The sequence below is a fragment of the Tachypleus tridentatus genome, chromosome 11, assembly GCF_004210375.1.
Source record: "Tachypleus tridentatus isolate NWPU-2018 chromosome 11, ASM421037v1, whole genome shotgun sequence".
Classification (NCBI taxonomy): Eukaryota; Metazoa; Arthropoda; class Merostomata; order Xiphosura; family Limulidae; genus Tachypleus; species Tachypleus tridentatus.
This window is the reverse complement of record NC_134835.1, coordinates 52,878,580-52,901,262: the sequence shown is the minus strand read 5'-3', so window position 1 is coordinate 52,901,262 and position 22,683 is coordinate 52,878,580. Positions and strand designations below refer to the sequence as shown.

At 31.4% G+C, this 22,683-nt stretch overlaps 1 protein-coding gene across 2 annotated transcripts in view; it reads left to right on the top strand.

Annotated features, from left to right (window-relative positions):
• tank (EI24 domain-containing protein tank) overlaps window positions 1-21,811 on the top strand; it is a 49,683-nt gene extending 27,872 nt beyond the window's left edge. For both annotated transcript variants that reach the window (XM_076467271.1, XM_076467272.1), the window contains exons 8-11: window positions 3,378-3,489; window positions 7,824-7,935; window positions 14,514-14,588; window positions 17,986-21,811. In XM_076467271.1, the coding sequence (XP_076323386.1) occupies window positions 3,378-3,489; window positions 7,824-7,935; window positions 14,514-14,588; window positions 17,986-18,190 (504 nt within the window). In that variant the 3' untranslated portion in view covers window positions 18,191-21,811. The remainder of the gene's footprint in view (window positions 1-3,377; window positions 3,490-7,823; window positions 7,936-14,513; window positions 14,589-17,985) is intronic.
• Window positions 21,812-22,683: the final 872 nt, after the last annotated feature.

Below are 22,683 nucleotides of genomic sequence, written 5' to 3'. Positions count from 1 at the left end.
GTCTATAGATGCATTTTTGGATTTGCTTATTCCAAGGAAAAGATTAGCTGCGATCCATTTCCAGAGGTCTTCTTCAAAAATTGGTTCTTTCATGATGGTGTTTGTTGAGTGAATGAACTGTTCCATCATATTATCAGAAATGAGAATTTTGAATGTTTTGAATTGTGTAGAGACTCTTGGAGCAGCTTGCCTTGTAATGCCTGGGTTCCCATTGAATATATTGAGAGCTGCGGTTCTCCTGTTGATTTTTGAAGGTGTTGTTGAATAACTAAAATTCTTATCTTTGGACAAAAGTTCGTTCACTGGCATCGTAGTAAGATCTTCTTGATTACTTTCTTCACTTTCAGAAGGGAACGGCGCGATTTGTTCATCATTTTTGGCTTCAGAAGGATCATCATCACAACTTTCAGAGTAGTCTTCGACATTATCATGTTCACTTTCATCGTCGGATGGTTTTGTCAGTAAATGTACAGCTTCATCAAGAGATATCATTTTTGACACGGTTTGAAGATTTCAGCTCCTATATATATATATATATATATATATAGGATTTGTGGATTCTTCTAGAATATTCTAGAAGCTTCAAGAATATTCTAGATTATTCTAAATACTTCTGTAAAGTTTCTAGAATGTTCTAGAACAGGCGTGGGCAAACTAGGCAATAATCAGGACCATCTAAAATTATTGTTGGAGTAGAGTTATTATCCTAAATATCCATCTTTTGAAAAGAAGTTGTAAAATTAATATATTTTTACTATAATTTGCTTTTTTTGGTTGCCCAGGCCTGTTCTAGAATTATTCAGGAAATAAATAGTCATTTTTATGTTTTTTGATCTGGGGCCTAATAGGCCCCAAAATACCCTTAGTGGATGTTTTAAAAAAAAATTTTAAATATTATTTCACAAATGTCTGAAAAGTCAAAATATTATTGCTCCTTAAAATATAAAAAGATAGGGTCAGTTAATGGCAATTTCATTTAAATACAAAATTATTAGCCTAATATTAATAACCTTTCAAGTTGCTCTGGGGCCTATTAGGCCCCAATTTTTGTAGGAGTGTTAATTATTTGTGGTATGAAATGTGTATTTGTAAACTTTTATTACTTGTGAAAAGTATTTACACATGCATAAACATAAAGAAAATGTTTCATAGATACAGGCTTTCACTTTATCATTGTCATTATAGTTTTTACATAGTTGGACTTTAGTTTTGCACCTAGTTTCTGAATACATTTGGTGTTTACTAGAATGTTGTTGTTTTTTTAAAAGTTTTTTTTTTCCAAATGTTGGTTATTTTTTTGCTGATTCAAGGAACATATGGTATGCAGCAGTATGAGGTTTTGTAGTTTGTTCTATCTTGGGATTTATTGTAATTTTTTTTTTGTTGGTCAAGATGTGTGCATATAATTTTGTCCATGGTTTTTTTTGAGGAAATTTGTTGATGTTGATGAAGTGTTTTATTTTGTTGATTTCATCATTAATTTTATCTGGTGAGCATAGTTTTGTAGCTGTGTTTATTTGGTTTCTTAATATGTTGAGTTTTTGTTTTGTTTCATGTGCTGAGTTTTAGGGAATGTATAATCCAGTATGGGTGATGTTTCTGTGAATTTCTGTTTTGAATTGTGTATCAGTTCTAGTGATCTTGAGGTTAAGAAATGCTATTTGGTTAGTTTTTTCCTATTCACAGGTGAACTTAATGTTGGGGTGTATCGAGTTAACGTGGCTGAAAAAAAACTAAGTGTGTGTTCTGTGAATGTGACTCTGCAATTGTATCATCAACATACTTGTACTAATATAGTAGTGAGTATAAGGCTGAATATATTGCTTGAAATTCAATCTGTGTCATAAAAATGTTGGCTATTGAACATAAGTTAGTTTTGGTGGTAGAGAATTCTGTAAGGGTTGCTAATTGGTTACTGGGAATGTATATCAATGGGTTGGGGTCTTGGATACAAAGTTCTAAGGCTACCTTGCAGGTTTCATTTGTGGGGACTTCTATGAAAAGGGAGATTACATCAAAACTGACCATTAAGGCTTTATGATTTAGTTGATTAAGAATATATTTAAAGTTAAAAGAGTCTTTGAAAAAGGAGCTGGTTGATGTTACACATTTAGAAAATGCCAACACTATATATTTACCACGGTTGTAGTTAAATGATTCATAGGTCAACCACCTTGTTATTATTGGTTGGAGATTTTTGTTTTATAAATCCTGTTTTAACATTTAGGGGTGAATATATTTTTTTATTTTTTGATAGTTTGGGACATTTGGTAATTTTAATTGCAGCAGTAAAAATTTCAAAAAGGGAAGTTTACAACATAATGACCAGGTGTGGCTTGTATATTAGGGCTCAAAAGGTCTAAAGTTAGCACATCACTGCTGGTAAACTTGCTCTGCATGTTCAGCTTGAGTGCAGTATAAGTGATATATTATATCATTACTCACATAAAATCTATACAAAGCATATGAGACAGCAAGTGCTGCTGAGTGGTTACTTTTTCTCTGATTAACAGTAACTGAACTTTATTGGGTACTGACCTGGTTGTTTAGCCCACATGTTGCATAAAGTGCTATTCAAGTTGAAAATACTAATATCAATAATTGTAATTACTTTGGCTATTATCAATACAGTGGCATGAACAGTCATCAGTGCTATTGTTTATATTTTTGTATGTAGATCAAATAGTTAGTGAATATTTTTCTTCCTAGTGGTTATAAAGCTATTGTATTTCTGTGTGCTTAGTAAATAGCATGAAATGTAAGATTGCAAACCTTTTATATTAAAATATGTATACCAATTACTTCTGACCTTGTTTTCTGTCATGTGCTTAAAGCATTCACAAATTTATCACTGTTTTCTTTAATCATTTTCTGACCACATTTTTATTTCTAAAAGTACATTGAATTTAAATATGCATGTATCAAAATACCATACCATAAAATTTCTAGGATAATAACAGGAATGTTTCAAGCTGTGACAGTTGTGAAATCTCCAGATTCACATAGAATAGAACTTAAAAAAAATGAACCATAAAAAGTGTGTGCTTCATACAGTTGTCTGTAGTTAAGTACTGGTTTGCAAAACTATTTGAGTGGTTCATGTTTATTTTCTGAGGAATAGAGAAAATGGTTTTAATATGAAACAGACACTGTATCCAGTAGTTAATATTTGTGAAATAATGTAATTTACAATAATTTTTGTTAATGACAGATAAATACTATATAAGTGAAATATCAAAAAGTAAATGTTTTTATAAGATATTTTACTAGTTATTTCTTCTATTCTGCCTAGTTGTTATTTATTAACATTAGAATCATAATTTCTTTCAAATGCAGTTAAATCTAATACAATATACAGATACTATTTCTTGTTTCAGAGCATGATTGTGAGTCTTCTTCCAATAACGCCTGTTGGTGAATTGATCAGTCTAATTCATATGTGCTTGTTATACTCACTGTATGCTTTTGAATATAGATGGTTCAATATGGGTGAGTTTTTAAAATAATTTTTAAAGTTAACTAAAAACCAGTGGATTTGTTCAGTTGGTGAATTACTTTAAATATCTTTTATTTTAAGAAATATTATTATTTTTTAAATATTTTTATCATTATTAGGTATTTCTACAAAGAAATATACCACAATGTTTAAGTCACTAGTGTTAAACAGTCAAAAGTACTAATGATTACGTGACTTACCTTGGAAGTGTGTGAAAGATTGTAAAATTAATTATGACATAAACCAGTTACAGTGAACAAAAGACAAATATTGTAAATGGTTTTAAACAACTGATACATTGAACATTTTGCTGTAGTATTTAGGAAAAAGGTAATCACAATTTTTTACTGAAAAAACAATAAAATTAAAAAGTTGTTGAAGGTAAAAGTATTAAAAATTAGATTGAATGGTTTGGACCTGCAAAATGTTTAGTGTGTGTGTGTGTGTGTGTGTGTGTATATATATATACATAATTTTTTTTGATGTAAATCATAAATGATAAGCCACCTTCCTAACACTGTGGGTATATCATTTGTGCTTTGCACCGATCCAATTTTTTTTAAGCTACAAATAACAATGTCTACTGTAATTACGAATTGACTAAGTAAATGAAATTAAGTATGTTCTTAGTAAACTTAGTAAGCATATTGTATACAGAAAAAAAATCAAAAAATCATACATTTTAATAAAGTATTTTTGCTAATGATTTTTCTGTGAATCTATGAATTTATTAACTCAGTTTGACTTTGACTTGTCTGAGTGTAAGGGATTTTTATGTTAAAAATAAAAATAAATTTTCGTCTCAGTTTCATAATTTTATATCTTATTATTTTCTCTACCTTAACACTAATTATAGTCAAAATCATTTATGTTAAAAGCTGAAAAAATGAAATTTAAAAAAAACATTTATTTTTCTACAAAGACTGCAGATTGTAACATAAAATTATTATATTGGTGTAAATAGTCCCTCACTTTAAAATTATATCTGTTTTATCTTACTTTGAACCATGTCTAACTAGCCTAAGAAAGCTGTAAATCACCTGATGAGAGATTATTGTAAGTTTTGATTAACAACATATTGAATTACCTTGATTACTGTGCTCTATTTGTTGCTGCTTATCATGTGTAAATGTGTTACCAAAGGGGAATTTTGCTTGTATTAGTTTCCTTATCTAGCCTAATAACTTTGTAATTTTCACATTTTAGTTGTTTATTTTAAAACAGTAAATAAAAATAAAAATATATGCATAAAGAATGAGAAAATTACTGCTTACCACTGCTTTTAAGCCTATTTGTACTTAAAAACATCATTTGGTAATACTACTTTTTCACAATGTTGGTTGTTCAAAGATAATTCATGTAGTTTTCAGATATCATTTTATAAGACAAGAAATACATTAAGTAGTAGTTTAGAATGTCTAAATATTACTGTAAATTATTTAGCTTTCAGTCTTCTCTGTCAATAAATTAAAAACATTTCATCATTTATTGAAGCAATACCTCTGTCCAAACCCAATTAGTCCTGACCAAAAATGATAAGCTTTTACAACTCAAACAAAAAAGACAATTATACAATTTACATAGTACAGAAATTTCTCTTATTCATAAGTATGTCCAATAACAATGTTGGAGTGAATGATAGTCATTTATGTGGAGAGAGAGAGAATATGGAGGGGGTCATCAATGTGAGTTGAGGTGCTCTAGGTAAGCCAAGAAGGTAAAATCTTATGTTCTTGATTACACTATGTAACAAAATTTTTACTTTTTCTTGTTCCTGGGCAGCAAGTGTTATTTCTCAATTGCTTATGCCTAAAGTAAATGGAAAAGACCTATTTTTCTCTTCAAACTTTGCCTTTGTGATGTGGGTAATGAAATTTCAAATTTACCCATTTTCCAGAACATTCCAGGTAGATCCAGTGCTTGTAAGAATTTTGAAGAACCTTTTAGAATTTTCTAGACTTTCCATAGTAATATATATACATGGGCTCACCACTCACCACTTCAGTTTAGTTCTAGCTGCCTAAGTGAACACATAGACCTATCTGATTTTATCAGAGATGGCATCAAGAAGTTGCAAGCATTCTCCAGACACGTTCTGCTACGTATGTGGCCAATTTATCAAGATGAGCAAAAAAGTACTTTGTGATAGTGTCTGCTAAAATGTGTGAAGCCTACAAGGCATATTTTGGCATGCTTGTTGGAGATCAAGACAAACCCTGGGCACCTCATTTCATCAGTGAGCAATGCAAAAAAACTCTAGAAGGTAATATGGACAATTTTTGCTTGCTTGAATAGTAAGATTTTATATTATACAAATTTTAGACCTTTTAAGATTTAAATATCTTTTAATTTATTGTTTTAATTTCCAATAGTATTGGAAAAAATATCACATAAAATATTTTGCATGAACCTCTTACACATTAGTTGTGGATGAAATAAATTTATTCTTCATAGTAACAATTTTATTTTGCTCTTGCAGAATGGTACAGAGGTAAAAGATGGACTCTGCTTCTGCCACAATGTATCCGGTCTGTACGAGGAAATTGGAATTTACTGTAATCTGAACAAGTGGCACCTTTTCATTGATAGCTCATCGAGAAGCCTCAAAGCTGTACTGCTCCATAACGGGAATAAGTATCCATCTCTTCCCATGGCTCATTCGGTGTACCTCCAAAGAGGAATACAACAGCATCTAGACCTTGCTAGAAGCCTTGAAGTATGATGAGTATGGCTGGGAGGTTATCCGAGACTTCAAAATGGTAGCATTCCTGATTGTTCTCTGAGGAGGCTTTACCAAGTTTCCCTGTTATCTTTGCCTTTGGGACAGCAGGGACACCACAGTACACTACAACAGGAAGCACAGGCCACAACAGACCAAGTTCTCTGTGGGGAGGCACAATGTCAAGTGTGAGCCACTAGTGGACCTCCAGAAGATGTTGTTTCCACCATTGCACATAAAATTTGTCACAGTTTGTCACAGCTCTTGATAAGGAGTCTGCAGACTTCAAGTACCTTTGAGATTTCTTCCCTAAGTTGTCTGAGGCAAAGTTCAAAGCTGGTGTCTTCGTTGGACCACAAATAAAGAAGATTCTGTAGTGCACAGAATTCCCCAAGAAGCTCAGTAAGAAGGAAAAAAAAGCTTGGGGCAGTTTTGTCGCAATGGTTTGGGGCTTCTTGAGCAATAACAAGGCCAAAAATTATGTGGAACTGGTTGAGGCTTTGGTGAAAAACTATGGTAAAATGGGCAGCAGGATGTCCCTGAAAGTCCATATTCTTGACACTCATCTTGATAAATTCAAAAAGAACATGGGAGCATACTCAGAGGAGCAAGGCAAGTGCTTCCACCAAGATATACTGGACTCTGAATGCTGCTATCAAGGAGCATGTAACAAAAACATGATGGGAGACTATATTTGGGGACTGATACATGAAAGTGATTTACGTTACAGTTGCAAATCTTGAAAAACTACTCACTTTTAAACATTTTTGTTTGTTTTTGTATAACTTTAGTATAAATACATGTAATTCTTGATTCATATGTTATTTTATTCAGACCTTATGTAATTGAAAATGTGCAAATTTGCCTGTTTTCACATAGAAAATTATTCACAAAATGGTTGGAATGTTTTTGTTTGTGTGATCATTTACTTCATAATTTAGAAAAATGTAAAAAAAATGCTTCCTAGTGAACTTATAAACCTGTTTCTCCAAAGCTTAACCTTTAAAATTTGTATAATTTTTTAAAAAGCTTATGATAGCTCATAACTTGCTTATTAATGTTTCATTCCTTAAAATTTTTAATTACAATATACGATTCAGTTTTCTTGAAGTATACACTTGTGGTGGTGTGGTCAGTGACACCTGAATAATTTTTGTAACAAGGTAAATGTTATCCTCAGTTGTTAAGTAAAAGATAGGAAACAATTATTTTTGAAATATATGTACCCATATTTGGTTCTATAGGGCTTAATTAAGATGTGATATAGCATCCGTGCAATAGAGATCTTGCTAAAAACAGATTGTAATTTGTCAGATTTTACCATAATTTTAATGGTTGGCAGCCAGAAACACACACATCTTGGAGGCTTGCTAATTATTCACTAAATATCTACTTCTACAGAAAAAAAAAGTTTGAAAATGCTAGAAAAATATCTGAAGCTTAGTTATATGATGATATAATTATGTCTTAAATGTTTTTGATATTTCTATGGTAAGTATGTATTTATTTGCTTTTCTTGTATTGTCATATCAGGATGTAATGTTGCTATGAAACTTGAGTATTTTTTTAATATTAATTTTGTACATTAATTTTAATTTTTTTTGCTAGGTTGGGAACTTCACAAGCGTTTATCCTTCATAGAAAACAACTGGCCATATTTTGTAGGCTTTGGACTTCCTTTAGCCCTACTGACATCTTGGCCATCATCATACATTGTCAGGTATGACCTTTCAGTTTATTGTCACACTGATACAGTTAATAAAAATACTTTTTTTATTTTATGTGTCTTTGTTGCAGATTGCTCTAAGAATGAAAAACTCTCAATCCTTTAACCTTAAAACTACATTTTCTAAATTGATAAATGTACTTAAAGAAGCAATATTATTGTGGTCATATTATTAAAATAGTTTTGATTTTTTTGTTAAACAACTTTACTGTGATGTTGCCCAGTTTTCTGTTGTTTTTGGTTTTCTAATTACTTTGGTAAAACATGATGTTAATATTCCGTATGCACCTAAAAATACCCTTCAAATTCTAAAATTTTTTCAACACCTTTGAAACCCTTGAAGTTTATCAAAATAGCACTTAGTCCTTGAAAATCAACAGGACTATGATACTTTAACCCTATTGCATGCCCTGAACTTTTACAGAGTTACATTCAAAATGTAATTAAACTACTGTATTATTAATGTATAGAAATAAGCTTGACATTAAAACTTAAGTTATATAAGTTTTAAGTTTTTGATTTTGTTAAAATATTTTAAAAAAATCCCTAATGTCTTCTAATATGAGAATCTTGACAGTTATCTAGTTCTTCTCACTTCTACGTTATTTACTGCCACCCCTCTCTGAAATATATTATTTGATATAAATTGCTCAAGCAAACTCTAATTTTTATAGCTTTTAGTCTTAATTTGTTTATGGAGTCATTGAGGAGAAAGTCAGATCCACTTGCCATGTACGCCTGTTACATCCTCTTTTTCACAGATTGCCAATAATTCTTTCTGATGTTTAATAATATATCATTTATCAGTGATAGAAAAACAATGCTCTAATCTATTGAATGATGTGTATGCTACATTCTTTTCAGTATGGAGTATTTTCAGTTTGAAGTTTATCTCATGGTGTTCAAATTGAACTGCAAACAGAATTTATTGAAGTTCATAGCAGCCAGTTAAATGATAATATTTATAGGACTTGTTTACTTTCTGTATATTATTATTCTGTGTTCTTTGATGCATTAGATAAGTAAATAAAAATTGTATGTTGTATTAGTACCATAATTATAAAAAGTAGGCTTAAATTTCATTGGCAACAAATAGGAAAAAACAAAAAGCCATGTGTAAGTAATATATCTCTTATTTTCATATATATTTATTTCTGGTTATAAAACTAACTAAAATGTAAAAAGTAGAAACTGATAAAGTAAGATAAGCTTAGATTAGGTAAAATAATGGAAAATTCTTCATGAGTTATGCATTATGATATTAAGTAAGGCTAGTGAGCAACATGTTTGCAAAGTGATTTACAACTAGTATGGGAGGATTATTAGTTAGACACAGTTCACAGGGCAATAAAATAATAAAGCTAAATATAAACAGATGTAGACTGTTACAAGTTTTAAGCTATTTGGGATAAACAGGGAAGGTTCTATTCTTTCCGTTTACCTCCTCTGGGATCTAAACATCCATCCACATGTTTGCCGTGCAGGGTGACCTGTGAATGGGAAGAGAGGATCCTGGTGGTTGATGGGTCCAACCCTAACACTACTTTGACCTTGAATTCCTGTAAACGAGCATCCTTGGAGTTGCCACCCTAGGGTTAATCAACTGGTCCATTTGGGCTAGGGTCAACCAAATACCAGTATTGGATATTCTCAACAGGTGTTGTGGACATTGTATCTGATACTGGTGTTCGGGTATAGTGCTCACAAAATCCTGGCATTGCTGCAGTGTCCTTGTTTGGCTTTGTAGTGCATCCCCTAAAAGGGCTTCATGGTGGGTGGGGTCAGTGGGCACTGAAATATTCCTTTTTTTTTTATTATGGATCCTCCAAATAAAAACTTAAATAAAATAGTGAAAAAACAGTCGACAGGTAAACGACCACATCTTGAAGATTCTGAGCAGCAATCTTTAACATCTGTAACACCTGTTGTACTTCATTTTCTTATACTACATTATCTTTCAGACAAACCTTTAGGGCAAATGTCTTCCTTTTTCATTCAGAAGGGACTAGAGGGACTTGCTGGCTCTCCAAAGTCAGTAAAAAAGCTTTAATCTGGTAACATTGGTGGAAACATCCACATCTCAACACAGTGAACTCTTACATTCAAAGGTGATTGGGGATATACCTTTTGAGGTTACAACTCATGCTACTTTGAATTCATCATGAGGAGCTATTGTTAAGAGGGATTTGAAGAACATTCCCAAGTCAGAGATTTTTGCTGGTTTCTCCACCCAAGGAGTTTCTACAGTGAGGCGTATCTCCACTTGCAAAGGTGGAATTATGATGCCGACCATTGTCCTCGTTCTGACATTTACATCGCCACATCCATCTGCCACCATCAAGGCAGGTTATCTTAATTGCAGGGTATGGCCATACATTCCAAACCTTTTCAGATATTTCCAGTGTTAGCAGTTTGGTCAATCGAAGACATCATGTTGTGGTTCCTTGACATGTGCTGGTTGCAGTGGCAAGGATCGTGATGCCTGTGAGTGTGAAACAGACCCTCATTGCATTGATTGCAATGGCTCTCACCTGTCCTACTTTCATTCTTGCACTAAATGGGTGGAAGAAAAAGAGGTGCATCATTTGAAAATCATTCATAACATTACTTACCCTTAGGGTTAAAAGTTGCTGTCCACCACTTCATCTCGGATGTATGCTGCTGCACTTCGTTCCACTACTACAGTGGGAGTGCACACAGATCTCTGTGCTTCCAAAAGAATCATTCTCAAACCAAATGAAAAGTCTTTTGACCTCCATGGTTAAGAAAAGTTGATGAATTAACTTCAACACCCATCTCTGTCCCTTACTTACATTCCAACAAATTCCAAGATCCACTTCCTGTGGTTCTGGATACAGGCATTTCCTCAGATACTTCTTCTCCCATCTCAAGATGCAAAACAATCATTCGTTCACGTCCTCATTCACTGGAATCGTCTTCCAACAGCAAAGACCTGCCCAATTGACCCAGGGCAGGATCTGTGGAGGTTAATAGACCTCCCTCAAATAAAGACAGTAAAGAAAAAAGATGTGGTCATAAACAGAAAGGTTTTCCATCCAGTTCACCTGCACATAAATAAAAATGTCCACCTTGATACAATGGAACTTTTGAGGTTTATCTTCTAATCTGGATGACATCAAAACACTGATTGCTTTCTACCATTCTGTGTGTCTTTCCTTACAAGAGACATTTGTGAAACTTGCTGATACAGTCACCTTTTGGTGGTTTTCTTTGTACAGAAATGACAGGCTGTGTGATAGACAAGTGCATGGAGGGGTGGCACTGTTGGTTGATCAACCATTGAAGCTCTCATTGAACAGTTGCCATCTCCCTTTTTCATCCTGGGGAACTTTAATGGACATCATTCCCTCTTTGTAAGTGCTGATATTGATAGGAGGGATTGCTCTATAAGCTCTCTGATCACAATCTTTCTCATTCAATACTAGTTCTTCTATTTATTTTCATGTACCTGCTATTGATCTATCAGTTTGCTCCCCTTCACTATTCTCCCACTTTTCATGGAGGGTTAACAATAATCCATGAGGCAGTGATCATTTTCCTATAATCTTGAGAGAGACTGGACATAGTCGATGCCATCCTACCCACGTGCCCCGGTGGAAGCTGGATCAGGCAAACCGGCCCTCTTTCACTGGCTCTCACAGAACTTGATCCTGCCATTGTCTGTAAGCCATCATTAGATGACTGTGTGGCAGCAGTAACTGACTGTATTATACAAGCAGCTGCTCAATGTATTCCTAAAATCTCTACACGTTTTCCATTATATCCTCTTCCATGGTGGAATCCTGCCTGCCACATGGCATGGAAGGCTCAAAAATGAGCCTGGGATACTTTCTATAGGTATCTCACACTCTCGGACCATATCGCTTAAATATTAAAGAGGAGATTGTTCCAACTAGACTATGCATTGGTCACAGTTTTTTTAATAAACAGTTTCTTTTATCTGGGACTGATGCACCAATGTGTTGTCTGTGTGATACTCAGGTCACAATAAGCCACATTTTACTGTCTTGCCGTCGTTATGGCTCTCAACGATGGCACCATTTAAACATGTCTTGTCTCAAGGTTTATCCATAACATTAGACAGTGTCCACCTTGGAAATGTTTTTAGTTTTTTTAAAGACCATTAATCTTTTTAATGCTATTTAAGTTGTTTAATTTATTTATTTGACGTTTTTTAATATGATTCCCTTTTAAGAATCAAAGTCTATCTCGTTCAATTTGAAATTATAAAATGGCCATAACGTCAAATAACTCAGAACCAGGACTGGAAAGGCCAACTTCAGGTGATTGTTGGTGGTTTTTGAATTTACCTGTTAGTCTTCCTGGTGAGTTATAATAATTACAATTATGCTACAGAATGTCATTTACAACTTGTATTACTGTAGTTTTTCTCTTACTGTTGTAGATTGGATGTAAACATTGGTTTTAATGCTATTTATGTTTTTTTAAACTTTTTGTTTTACCTTAATTTCCTTTTATTTTAACTTTTTACTGGATGTTTGTAGCAGATAACCAAGCTGCTTTGTGTTATAAAACACCAAACCAACCAACTGTTGGAATCTGCAGTCGTTTTAGAAACAAAAAAGGATAATTTAGGTTTATTTCATTTTTTATGGTACCTACAAAGTTGGTCAAATTGACAAATTCCATAAAGAGTTTGAGTAGAGAAAATAACAGATGAAATATAAAGTTTTACTAAAAAATAAATTTGATGTATTAGGAGGTTTTAGATGTTATCCAAATTAAATTTCAAAATTTTCAGATGAAAAAAAGTATTTTCAATGTTAACATGAAAATCCCTTTTCACTCATAGCAGTCAGCATTCTAATTCCATATATTCATGAAAAAATATTTAGAAAAATGGTTGATTAAATTTAATCTAATTTTTATGTATAAATATTTGTTATGTTTACCAAAAACTGCCAATTTTTGTGAAGATGCACAAAGCATATTGAAGTATGGAAACTAATAATTACAATATCAGTCAAGTCACTCAACTTTATGTGGAAAGGGTTAACATATATTTATTAGTGTGTCTCTATATGCATATATTGGTTTATGAAAAAGAAAAGTTTCTTAATGTATACATTTTTTAATTAAACAGTGTTGAAACTTTGTATGAAAGGTACTTGGCAAATTTGAGTGGATTTGGTTCGCTGATTTAAAAACAGTGCATACCATTCTTAAGCATTTGAGAAGTGGGATATGTCCACTTAATAATAGGAAGTTCTACAAGATATTTATTAGAAATAGAAAAAAATATTTTGAAAAGAAATTTAAAGTGTAGGAATGAGTGCACAAAAAAGTGAGGAAATTGGGTAGGAATGGGCATGACATAATAGGAAAAAACCTTAGAACTTTACAACGGGTGTGTCAAACATCTGATCTGTGTTTACTTCATTTACTCTTTCTGTCCTATATACAATAAGCCAGGCATGAGAGAGAAACATATTTTGTGCATTAGCTGTTTAGGTGGATTAAAGTACAAGGATAAAAAATGCAAAAGTAGAAAAATCATACTCTTTTTCTAGGTACCTATAAGTTCTTAGTTTTGTGAATGCGGCATGGATCAGATGTTTGATATGACATGCTCCTGATGTTGTACTGAGGAAGTCCTTTTACAACATGCCTATTTCTACTTTTTTTTACTTTTTAGTGCACCCATTCATATTTTCAAGTCTTTGCTCCACTGTTTATGCACTTTTTTCACACAAGGGGACATGGTTTTATGCATCTTTCATTTGTGTTGATATCCTGTACATATATCATCAATATGAGTGTGCATCATAATATTATGGTATGTGCAAGTAATGGTGTATGTGTGTACTCATTTTGAGTGTGTATGTGATATACTTATCATGATAGACACTATACAGTGCAGTGTCATTTGGGAGATATGATGTGAGTTGTGGTTATATGCATATACTAAAGGTTGATAAATTGGTTAATTTAACTAACTACTTCATTTATTTTAGCAAAGAACTAGAATTTCACCTGGGTTAAAATTTTAATAGAGGTTAGTATTTATGAAAGAAATAGGCTCTATTCAAACATAACAAAGAACACTGAGAAAATAAACATTGTAAACAAACCTAAAAAATTTATCTAAAAACTACACAAATAACTATATTTAGTGTGTGTGTGTGTGTGTGTGTGTGTGTGTGTGTATATATATATGTTTTTTATTTTTACTATGGAAATTTTATATGCCTATTTCAGATTGAAATATTTCTACACATCTTAAAGAAATAAATGATTTTGTTTCTTTATTTGGAATGCTTTTGGTTCATATAGAATATTATAATAATCAAAACATTTAATTGAGAAGCTGACATTTCTTTTATAATGTAATAAAATTTTAAAGGATTTGGAAAAGTGTTTGTTTTAAATATTTATTTATGAAGTTTCAGTGATATGCTCATTTCATGTGTAGCATGTTTGGTAACAGGTATTGTTTAGCTGGAATACACTTTTGTATTAGTCACTGCAATAATACTTAGATAAGCGCTATCACCTTTAACGAAAATTACTGAGTTGAATTTCTGTTTCAGTGGCTGTGTTTTCTCTATATTATTTCCTCTTTTGATAATCAGTGGTAATGAAGCAACTCCTCTCACAGGTGCTTGGTAAGTACTGTACTTGTAATTGTAGAACCAGACTTATTTATATGTGAGAGATTTGTTCTAGTCAAATACAAAAAAAAAACTTTCCATACTATAAAGTGTAAGATTCATTCAGTATTTTCAATGTTATATGTATTTAGTTCCCTATCATTTGTATTGAACTTAGTTTGAAATGTATGCTTGGCAGTGAGAAAAAAAGTACATTTGTATCCATGATAATTTGAAAACAGTAATTTCCTAATATCCCATCAAAACTGTTATGTATGTTATTAAATATGTATGAATAAGTATTATTTTGTAAAAGTGGATTACTTTGTTGGTTTACATTTTAAAAACATTTCTGCATTTCTAGTCGTAGATCGTTATTCTGTATCAAAATATAGAAACTGTTCAAGACTTGTGCTCTTCATGCATTTCATAAAACCTTTGATACCTTTCAGAAAGGGAAAAAAAATCAAATTTTTTAGTTAAAATTCTTAATTGTACTTTAAAGAACAAATTCTTGGAAATGTTTTTTATACATTACTTCCTATACATTTTTTTTCACTAGTTTTTCATTATTCTTATTGTATTAACACAATTTTCACCAGTTGGCATTCAACAATTTTGTTATTTTAAATAGGTACATAAAGGACAATACCATCAGTCACAGAGCATACTGTTACAAATCATTGCAAATTTAATGAGCCATGTTGTTTCAATGGGTAGTTGAGGGCTTTAGTAAACATGCCTGTTATCTGTTATTCTATCTCGTTTACAAATAGTTTTAAGAAAGGCCTTAGCATCAATTTTTACAGGTTTCCCAAGGATAATAATTGCAGAAAGTTGAGTACATGCAGACTATTTTTGACTGAAAATTTTGGGAATAGTCATACTGTGGTCCTATTTAGGGACCTTTTTATGGTAATATTTATTTTTAACTCTAGTTTATGTTGTTGTGCTGAACATTTTAAAAATAAAATAGTTAAAAAATATACAAGTCACCCAAGTGAAGATTAGATCATCAAATCACAGGAGCTGGAATCTTGTGATGTAGATTGTTAATAGGTGTGGTGTATATAGTACTTAAAATATTAAATTATTACCACATACAGTTATGTAATGCATCCCACCCACAAACAAGTAACATGCATGCAATTTAAGTGGCTAGGTAATTTACCTTCATGTAGAGATGTCATTAGTGATTCTATGTATAAAACAAGTCATTATGTGTCCTGTAGTAAATAAATTATTATCCTTAAGTAATATGTAACCCTTCATTGCCTTTCTAGTACAATTTCCAGATGTGTACATCAGGTCATTGTCAGCTCGTAATGTCATTTTTCAAAGAATGTAATTGGTGTAAGGTAACATCTGTAGTATTTATTGTGTAACCTATACTTGGTAAAATCATACATGAGAGTGATTGGTTTAAACCTTTCAGTAGATACTGTCAATTGAGCATTTGTATTCTTGGTGTGTTCTGATAAATTAACTTGAACTAATTTGTACAGATCTATGTTGTTTGTCAGTTACTGTACAAAAACTATAATAACATCACAAATACTATTTATTAGAAAGACATATATATGTAGCTACACTTTTTCCAGTTTTTGTATTACTTGATACGAAAAAACAGAACTTAGTAGCAAACCCATATTCAAAATGATGTGACTGAATTAAAAGTAATGGAAAGCAGTTGTGCTAAAACAATGTGTGGTGATGTATAAATTAACATCATCCTGTTTGTAACAGTAATATTAGAATGATGTTTTATACATTTTTTATGATGTTTTATATTAATTTATTTCATTTCTCCTGCTTTGAATATCTGGGGCTGTAATAATGGGTATTAATATTTGATTTTTGTTTTGTTATTTTTGTACATTTGTTTAGATTATTGAACTACCACATGTACTTATCAGTGTTCACTCCTTAAAAACGTTGTGTATTTCAGTAATCTTGTTGCATAAGATTTATATAAAAGTAATAGCTCTTAAAGTATCCTACATCTTTTGATTGTTTGGAAGGTTCAGAAAGTTATTTTGTTGTGTAAATCAGCCAAAACTGGTCTGAAAATCTTAGAAGCAACAAAACTCCACAAATGATGTTTTGTATTTAATTATTAATGTAGTATGAACTAAAGTTCCTCTGATACAGTGTGTCAAATCTAAAACTCACAGCTCCAAGAGTAAATTTTGTAAAGTGTCCAGGTGGATAAGGGTTCAAATCCCATCACACCAAACATGCTTGCCCTTTCAGCCATGGGGGTGTTATAATGTGATAATCAATCCAGTTATTCATTGGTAAAAGAGTAGCTCAAGAGTTGGCAGTGGGTGGTGATGACTAGCTGCCTTCCCTCTAGTTTTATTCCGCAAAATTAGGGACAGCTAACACAGATAGCCCTCGAAGCTTTGCATGAAATTCAAAACAAACCAAATAAACGAATTTTGTAACTAAAATCTTTAAGTGTTACAAAAGTTTTTTGTTTTTTTTCAATTTTGTTTATGATATTACTTAAGAAGTTTGGTATTATTTTAACAAAAGAAGCCTTTCTTAAATTAGAAACTCATTCTTGTTGATGATGCATACATGAATTACTGAAAATCTTGTCATTAAATGCTAAAGTATTTATTTATCTTTAATTTTATATTTGTAATTTGTTTTTATTAATGAACTTGCATATAACACATTCATTTTCAGCTCTTTCTTTATGAAAGGTCCTCTGGTATGACAGCAGTGAGTCTTGGGACTTACAATGCTAGAATTAGGGGTTCAATTCCCCTCAGTAGGCACAGAAGATAGCCCAGTGTGGCTTTCTTATAAGAAAACACACACACTTTAAAAAAAAAGCCAATTATAATAGAAAAAGATATTTGCAGTTGTTTTTTTTCCTCGAATTTTATTTAAATACAATCACATTAATGAGGGTCTGTGTTACTTATTGAATAAAACATTATAGTTTTGAAGCTTAGTTGTTGTGTCTTTGAGCAAGAGATCTTATTCAAAATTCATTTCAGGCTACTAAGCTTTGTGTGAATACCAGCTAATAAGTGTGATTAACCTACAATAAATTGGAATCTTAATCAGTAAAATGTTTTGAATATTCTTATCTATTTTAGCTCCTGGAAGCCACAATTAAATTTTCACCCCATGTGTTTTTCAGGTAAAGAATGGGTTTAACGTAACCACTTTAGTGACGCCATGGAATTGAAATACATATATAAGAAATTGTTAATTATTTTTAAATTAGCACATTTAATAAAAGATGTTTTATGATGCTAAATGTTTGAAATTAACTTAGTATTACCTAAAACACAATTTCTATACAATAAAACAGTCTAAGAACTAAATTTTGAGTTAAAGAAACTTGGAATTTCATTTATACATTGTACTCATTATAGTTTTTATATTCTCATAGTGAGCGCCCATTACAACTCTTTTCTTTTGTTGTGTGGATATCAAATTCGTTTTTTCACCAAACTCTGAGACCTATTACACAGAAGAAATTTTGCTTGAGAGCCATGAATCTAAACACCCAGGGTCTTCAAGTAGCATTACTTCTCATCACAGTAAAAGTACTTCATCATCTAAGAGAAGACATTCTAAAAGGGGTGAAACTTTAAGATGAAATATAATGTTTGTGTGGGCAGTGGCTCTTATTAATCTTTGACAGCTGTGGGAGAGAATTTTTAGATGAAGTGAAGTTCAGGTGATTTTATCCATGTAAAAATGTAACCATGAAGTTTTTTAATTTCAGATTATTTGTTTGTTATAAAACTGTGTGAAGTTAATGCATGACTGCAGGTATAATGTACAAAACAAAGTTATTCATCTTTAGCCTATCTGAAGTGTGAATATTTAATACATACATGAAAAATGCAAGCTTTTTTGCATTTAATTAGTTCCCCTCTGATAATGATAATAGACAAATTTAAAGTAACTGTTCTGGTATGTTAAGTTGGGTTTCTTTCCAGAAATTAATGCAAAATTTGTATTTTTCTAGCAAAATATAGCAAAACTAGGAAAAGTGAAATATAGAAACTGGTGTGAATGGTTTGAGTACTTGAAATTTGTTTTCCTAGAAAGATTAAGAGTAACTGTTGTGTTTTCATTTAAGCTTCAGATGTATGCTGAAATTATGTAAGAGAGCTGTATTCTTATGTACTTAAAATTTTGTTATAAGTGTATTTAATGTGTCTTATATTCAAAGTGTTTTATCAAGTCTGGCAGGATGATAACATATTGATCTGAATACTGGTTATTTCCAGCTTCTGCATTAAGCTCAGTGTAGAAAGGAAGAATTGTTAGATTTTTATTATAATGATGTATTTTAAATATGTATAATTTTTTAGTTCTTCCATCAGTTTTATCAGAAGCTAAACTTTTCATTGTTTTATATTTAATTATATGTTCTTGTTTCTCTCATTTATTCCACATCTAGAATTGTAATAGTTTCTCAGAAATGCTTATACGCATACATTTTATTAATGTAGTACGTACATTACTTTGTACAATATAATTATATGATTATTTCAGTTAATGTACTTTCTGTTATATAAAATGATCCCATGTATAAGGTGACTCTGGGGTTTTTGAGGAAATTTCTTTGAGGTTCAGTGTTTAGGACAACCTATACTGTTGTGCAAGTCTAGGATGTTACCTTTGGTAAAGAAATTCTTAGAACTAATTTTAAACTTGTGCTACTTTGTACTCTGGTGTCACAAAACAACTAGTGTGTTGTTCAAATGCTACAGACAGCTTATTGTGGCATAATGTAAGTCACAAACAACTTTACAAATTTTTTTTATCACAGTTTAACTCATTTTCATTACAAAAAATGACAAAACCAACTGTTATAGTGATCTATTGTAAAAATATGTTTACAAAATTAGTGTATGTACAGATATTAACGTTTTTGGTATAAAACTGTGACTTTTAAAACATTACAAGAACATCTATATCATGTAAACATAAATAGAAATTTATTTATTTGTTCAATATAGTGTTTCAAATTTCACTTGCTAAATCCATATAATTTTTCCCCTTGCTTCATTTTCACTTAAATTACTGAATAAAATTTTCATTTGGTCATCATAAATGTCATCTGCAGCATCAGTAGTACCAATATTGCTGTTACCAGTATCTCTTTCTTCTTGCCTTATCATATTATCAGCTGTTCAATTTAACTTGTTGGAGATTCCACATTTCTTGAACAATCTTTGTATATCATTGGTGTTGATCTCTTCCCATTATGACTTGATCAAATCAACTATCGTTGGCATGCTGGCAGCATGTGCTTTCCCTATTGTAATGAATGTATATTCCCCTTCAAGTATCCACAGTGTCCACTTCTCATGAAGTTTATCTTTGAAAGGAATTTTAAGACACACACAGTGTGTTGTTGGGCATGACTTGTCATACACCTGGTATTATTAAAACCAGACAAAACTGTATTGCTCTCAGTATGTATGTAATGTTTAACAGAATCAACAAGATATGTGCTGAAATAGTTCCACATAAGAAACCATTTGGCCTGTCATTCCAAACTTTACATATCCTCAACTTCATATTGTCCATTCAGTGTTTTGGATACACATGCACAAAAACACCATTTGAAAATTTACTTTAGGTATTGTCTTTCTTGGTATAGTTTCATCAGTCAAACATGCAAGCACCACTGTAAACCTCAATTTCTCATATCCAGTTGTCTTGATAAATACTGTCTCTTGCTCTTTTTTTATTAATTGTTTGTGGTGTGATGTATTGAACCAAGCAGGTGTTTCTTCCATATCCCCATTTTAATAATCACATGTTGTAGGAATTTTGTCATCTTTCCTTCAAGATCCTTGCATATTTTTTCAAGTATCTTAGTCTTTTGCCTCAATTTTAGGTCACTCCTGTTCATAAATCTTCTGTATCAACTCTTTCCACTTCTAATGTTGTTTGTGTTATCTTTTGCAATTGATTCTCTTTTGAACTGAATCACATTTCTTGCAACCAAATATTTCCATTTTTTGTTAATCTTCCAGATCCAACCATGCATGTTTCTTTTCTCAACTGGCACATTTTGTTTCAATGCATTATTTGAGTTCTTCCTTCGATTTTCTCCAACATCATGCCTTTTTTCCTGTATTGCCATGATGATGGGTCACTTTATGGTTGATGGTGCTTTCTGCATAGGCAATAATTTTCAATTTAACTTTGGCAAGATAACTGTCTTGTCTTTGTTTCTCCATTAGGATGTTTCTTTACAAGGACAGAAATAAACTTGGGTACATGGGATGATAAAAAAAATTGAAATGGTACTTAATATTAGCAATATTTTAGTATGACAGATGAGACCAATAAATTTTAAATAAAAAAATGTCTTGACTGATTGTAACTAGCATGTGAGATAAGTAACTTCTAATTAGGAAGGATCAAGACAAATTATACAATTACAAAAACGTTACAGTGACACACTAGGAGTCATAGTGTCAACACACTTAATCAGAAAAGCAAGCAGGAGGAAAAGATTTTGTTAAATATGCTATTAACTAGAGAGTTCTTCCCAAAACTGTAGTAAGGGGTGAAGTCATGCATTGTTTTAAGAGTAAAATAGTATATTGTACTCTGGAAAATATTGTAATTACACATGGCAGCAGAATGTGCAATGCAAATAGTGCATATACAATTGTTTCTTTCATTAAAGTGAACTGTCATTTGACATCTAAACAGTTATTTTTTTAATTTGTTCTTTATCACCATTTATCTGAGAAAATGAACACTATAAAAACCAAATATATTACATCCTTATATTTCCTTACATTGTGTTTACATTGCTAGTTACTTTTTTTTTTTTCATTTACTAGGCATATATGTAGGTTTGTTTAAAGTTGTGGCTTATTAGTTATTGCTTTCTTTTGGAATATTATTTTGATGAATTCATTTAGTGTTAACCTCTTCTTTGAGGTGTATGCACCTGTGAGTTTTGACTCTTTGTTTTTTTCATCTGACTTGTTTCACAACCATCCTTTTTTTTCTTTTGGATGTATTGTTACATTTAGAAAGTATTAAGCTGTAGTGATAATTAGAAATTAAAATGCTCATATTTTAACCATATGGATATGTTATTCACCTTTAAACTTAGTTTTTATAATAATATATGTTATGATCTTTTTACACCCCTCATGTATGAACATAAAATACCTTTTTTTTTTCTTGTAAGATACATCTGTTTTATAAATATAAGACAAATATTCATGTAATATGCTTCTTATTTATTTTTCAAGTATTTTTCTTGTACCTTTATTAATATTTGAAGCTATACATCATATCGCGAATGAATTTGTTTTCTAGGCTTTCTAACAGATTCAAAGGAACAGTTATGGTTCATTTTAAATCAGTACTAAAAATACCACAGTTTAGCAACAACATTAGCTAGATTTAATATATAACAATAACATTTCTTAAATAGTATGCCCAACCTAATCAGGTGTTCTTTTGTTAAGGGCAAAAACACTCAGTGAAGATATCTAGCTCATGACCTAGGTCAAAGTGATCATAGAAGATTTTGTAAATGTATGTTACTCATAATTAAAGACTATTTAATTAATAATAATTATTATTATATAGTAATTATTATTGTTGAAATTTTGACAGATCTTCTGGTGGAATATATTACATAATACACCTCATGCCTAGACAACATTGCACACTGAAATGAAAATGCAATTGTTTTGTGTAAAAGTTCTTGTTTATAATTAATAATAGGAAGAATTAGAACTACTGAATGAAATAGAAGTACTCATAGTGGCCTATGTCAATAATTAATGTTAGAGATTAAAAATTCTCTGAAAACATTATAATAAATTATTTTAACTTTTTTTTTCCCAAATGATTATGATTGAGTTTCCAAGTGAGAGGAAACCAGTTAACCTGAAATAAAAGCATATATTCAAGAAAATCCAGTAGAGGTTTTATGACTGAAATGGTTACCTGATCACAAGTGAAGACATTTCACATATGGGATTGCCCATCTGAAGCCAGCATTGAATCAGTCTCTATTTTTTTGTTTGAGAATTTAACCCTATCCCAATCTTGTTAATCACATGTTATTTGCAGTACATAATGCTAT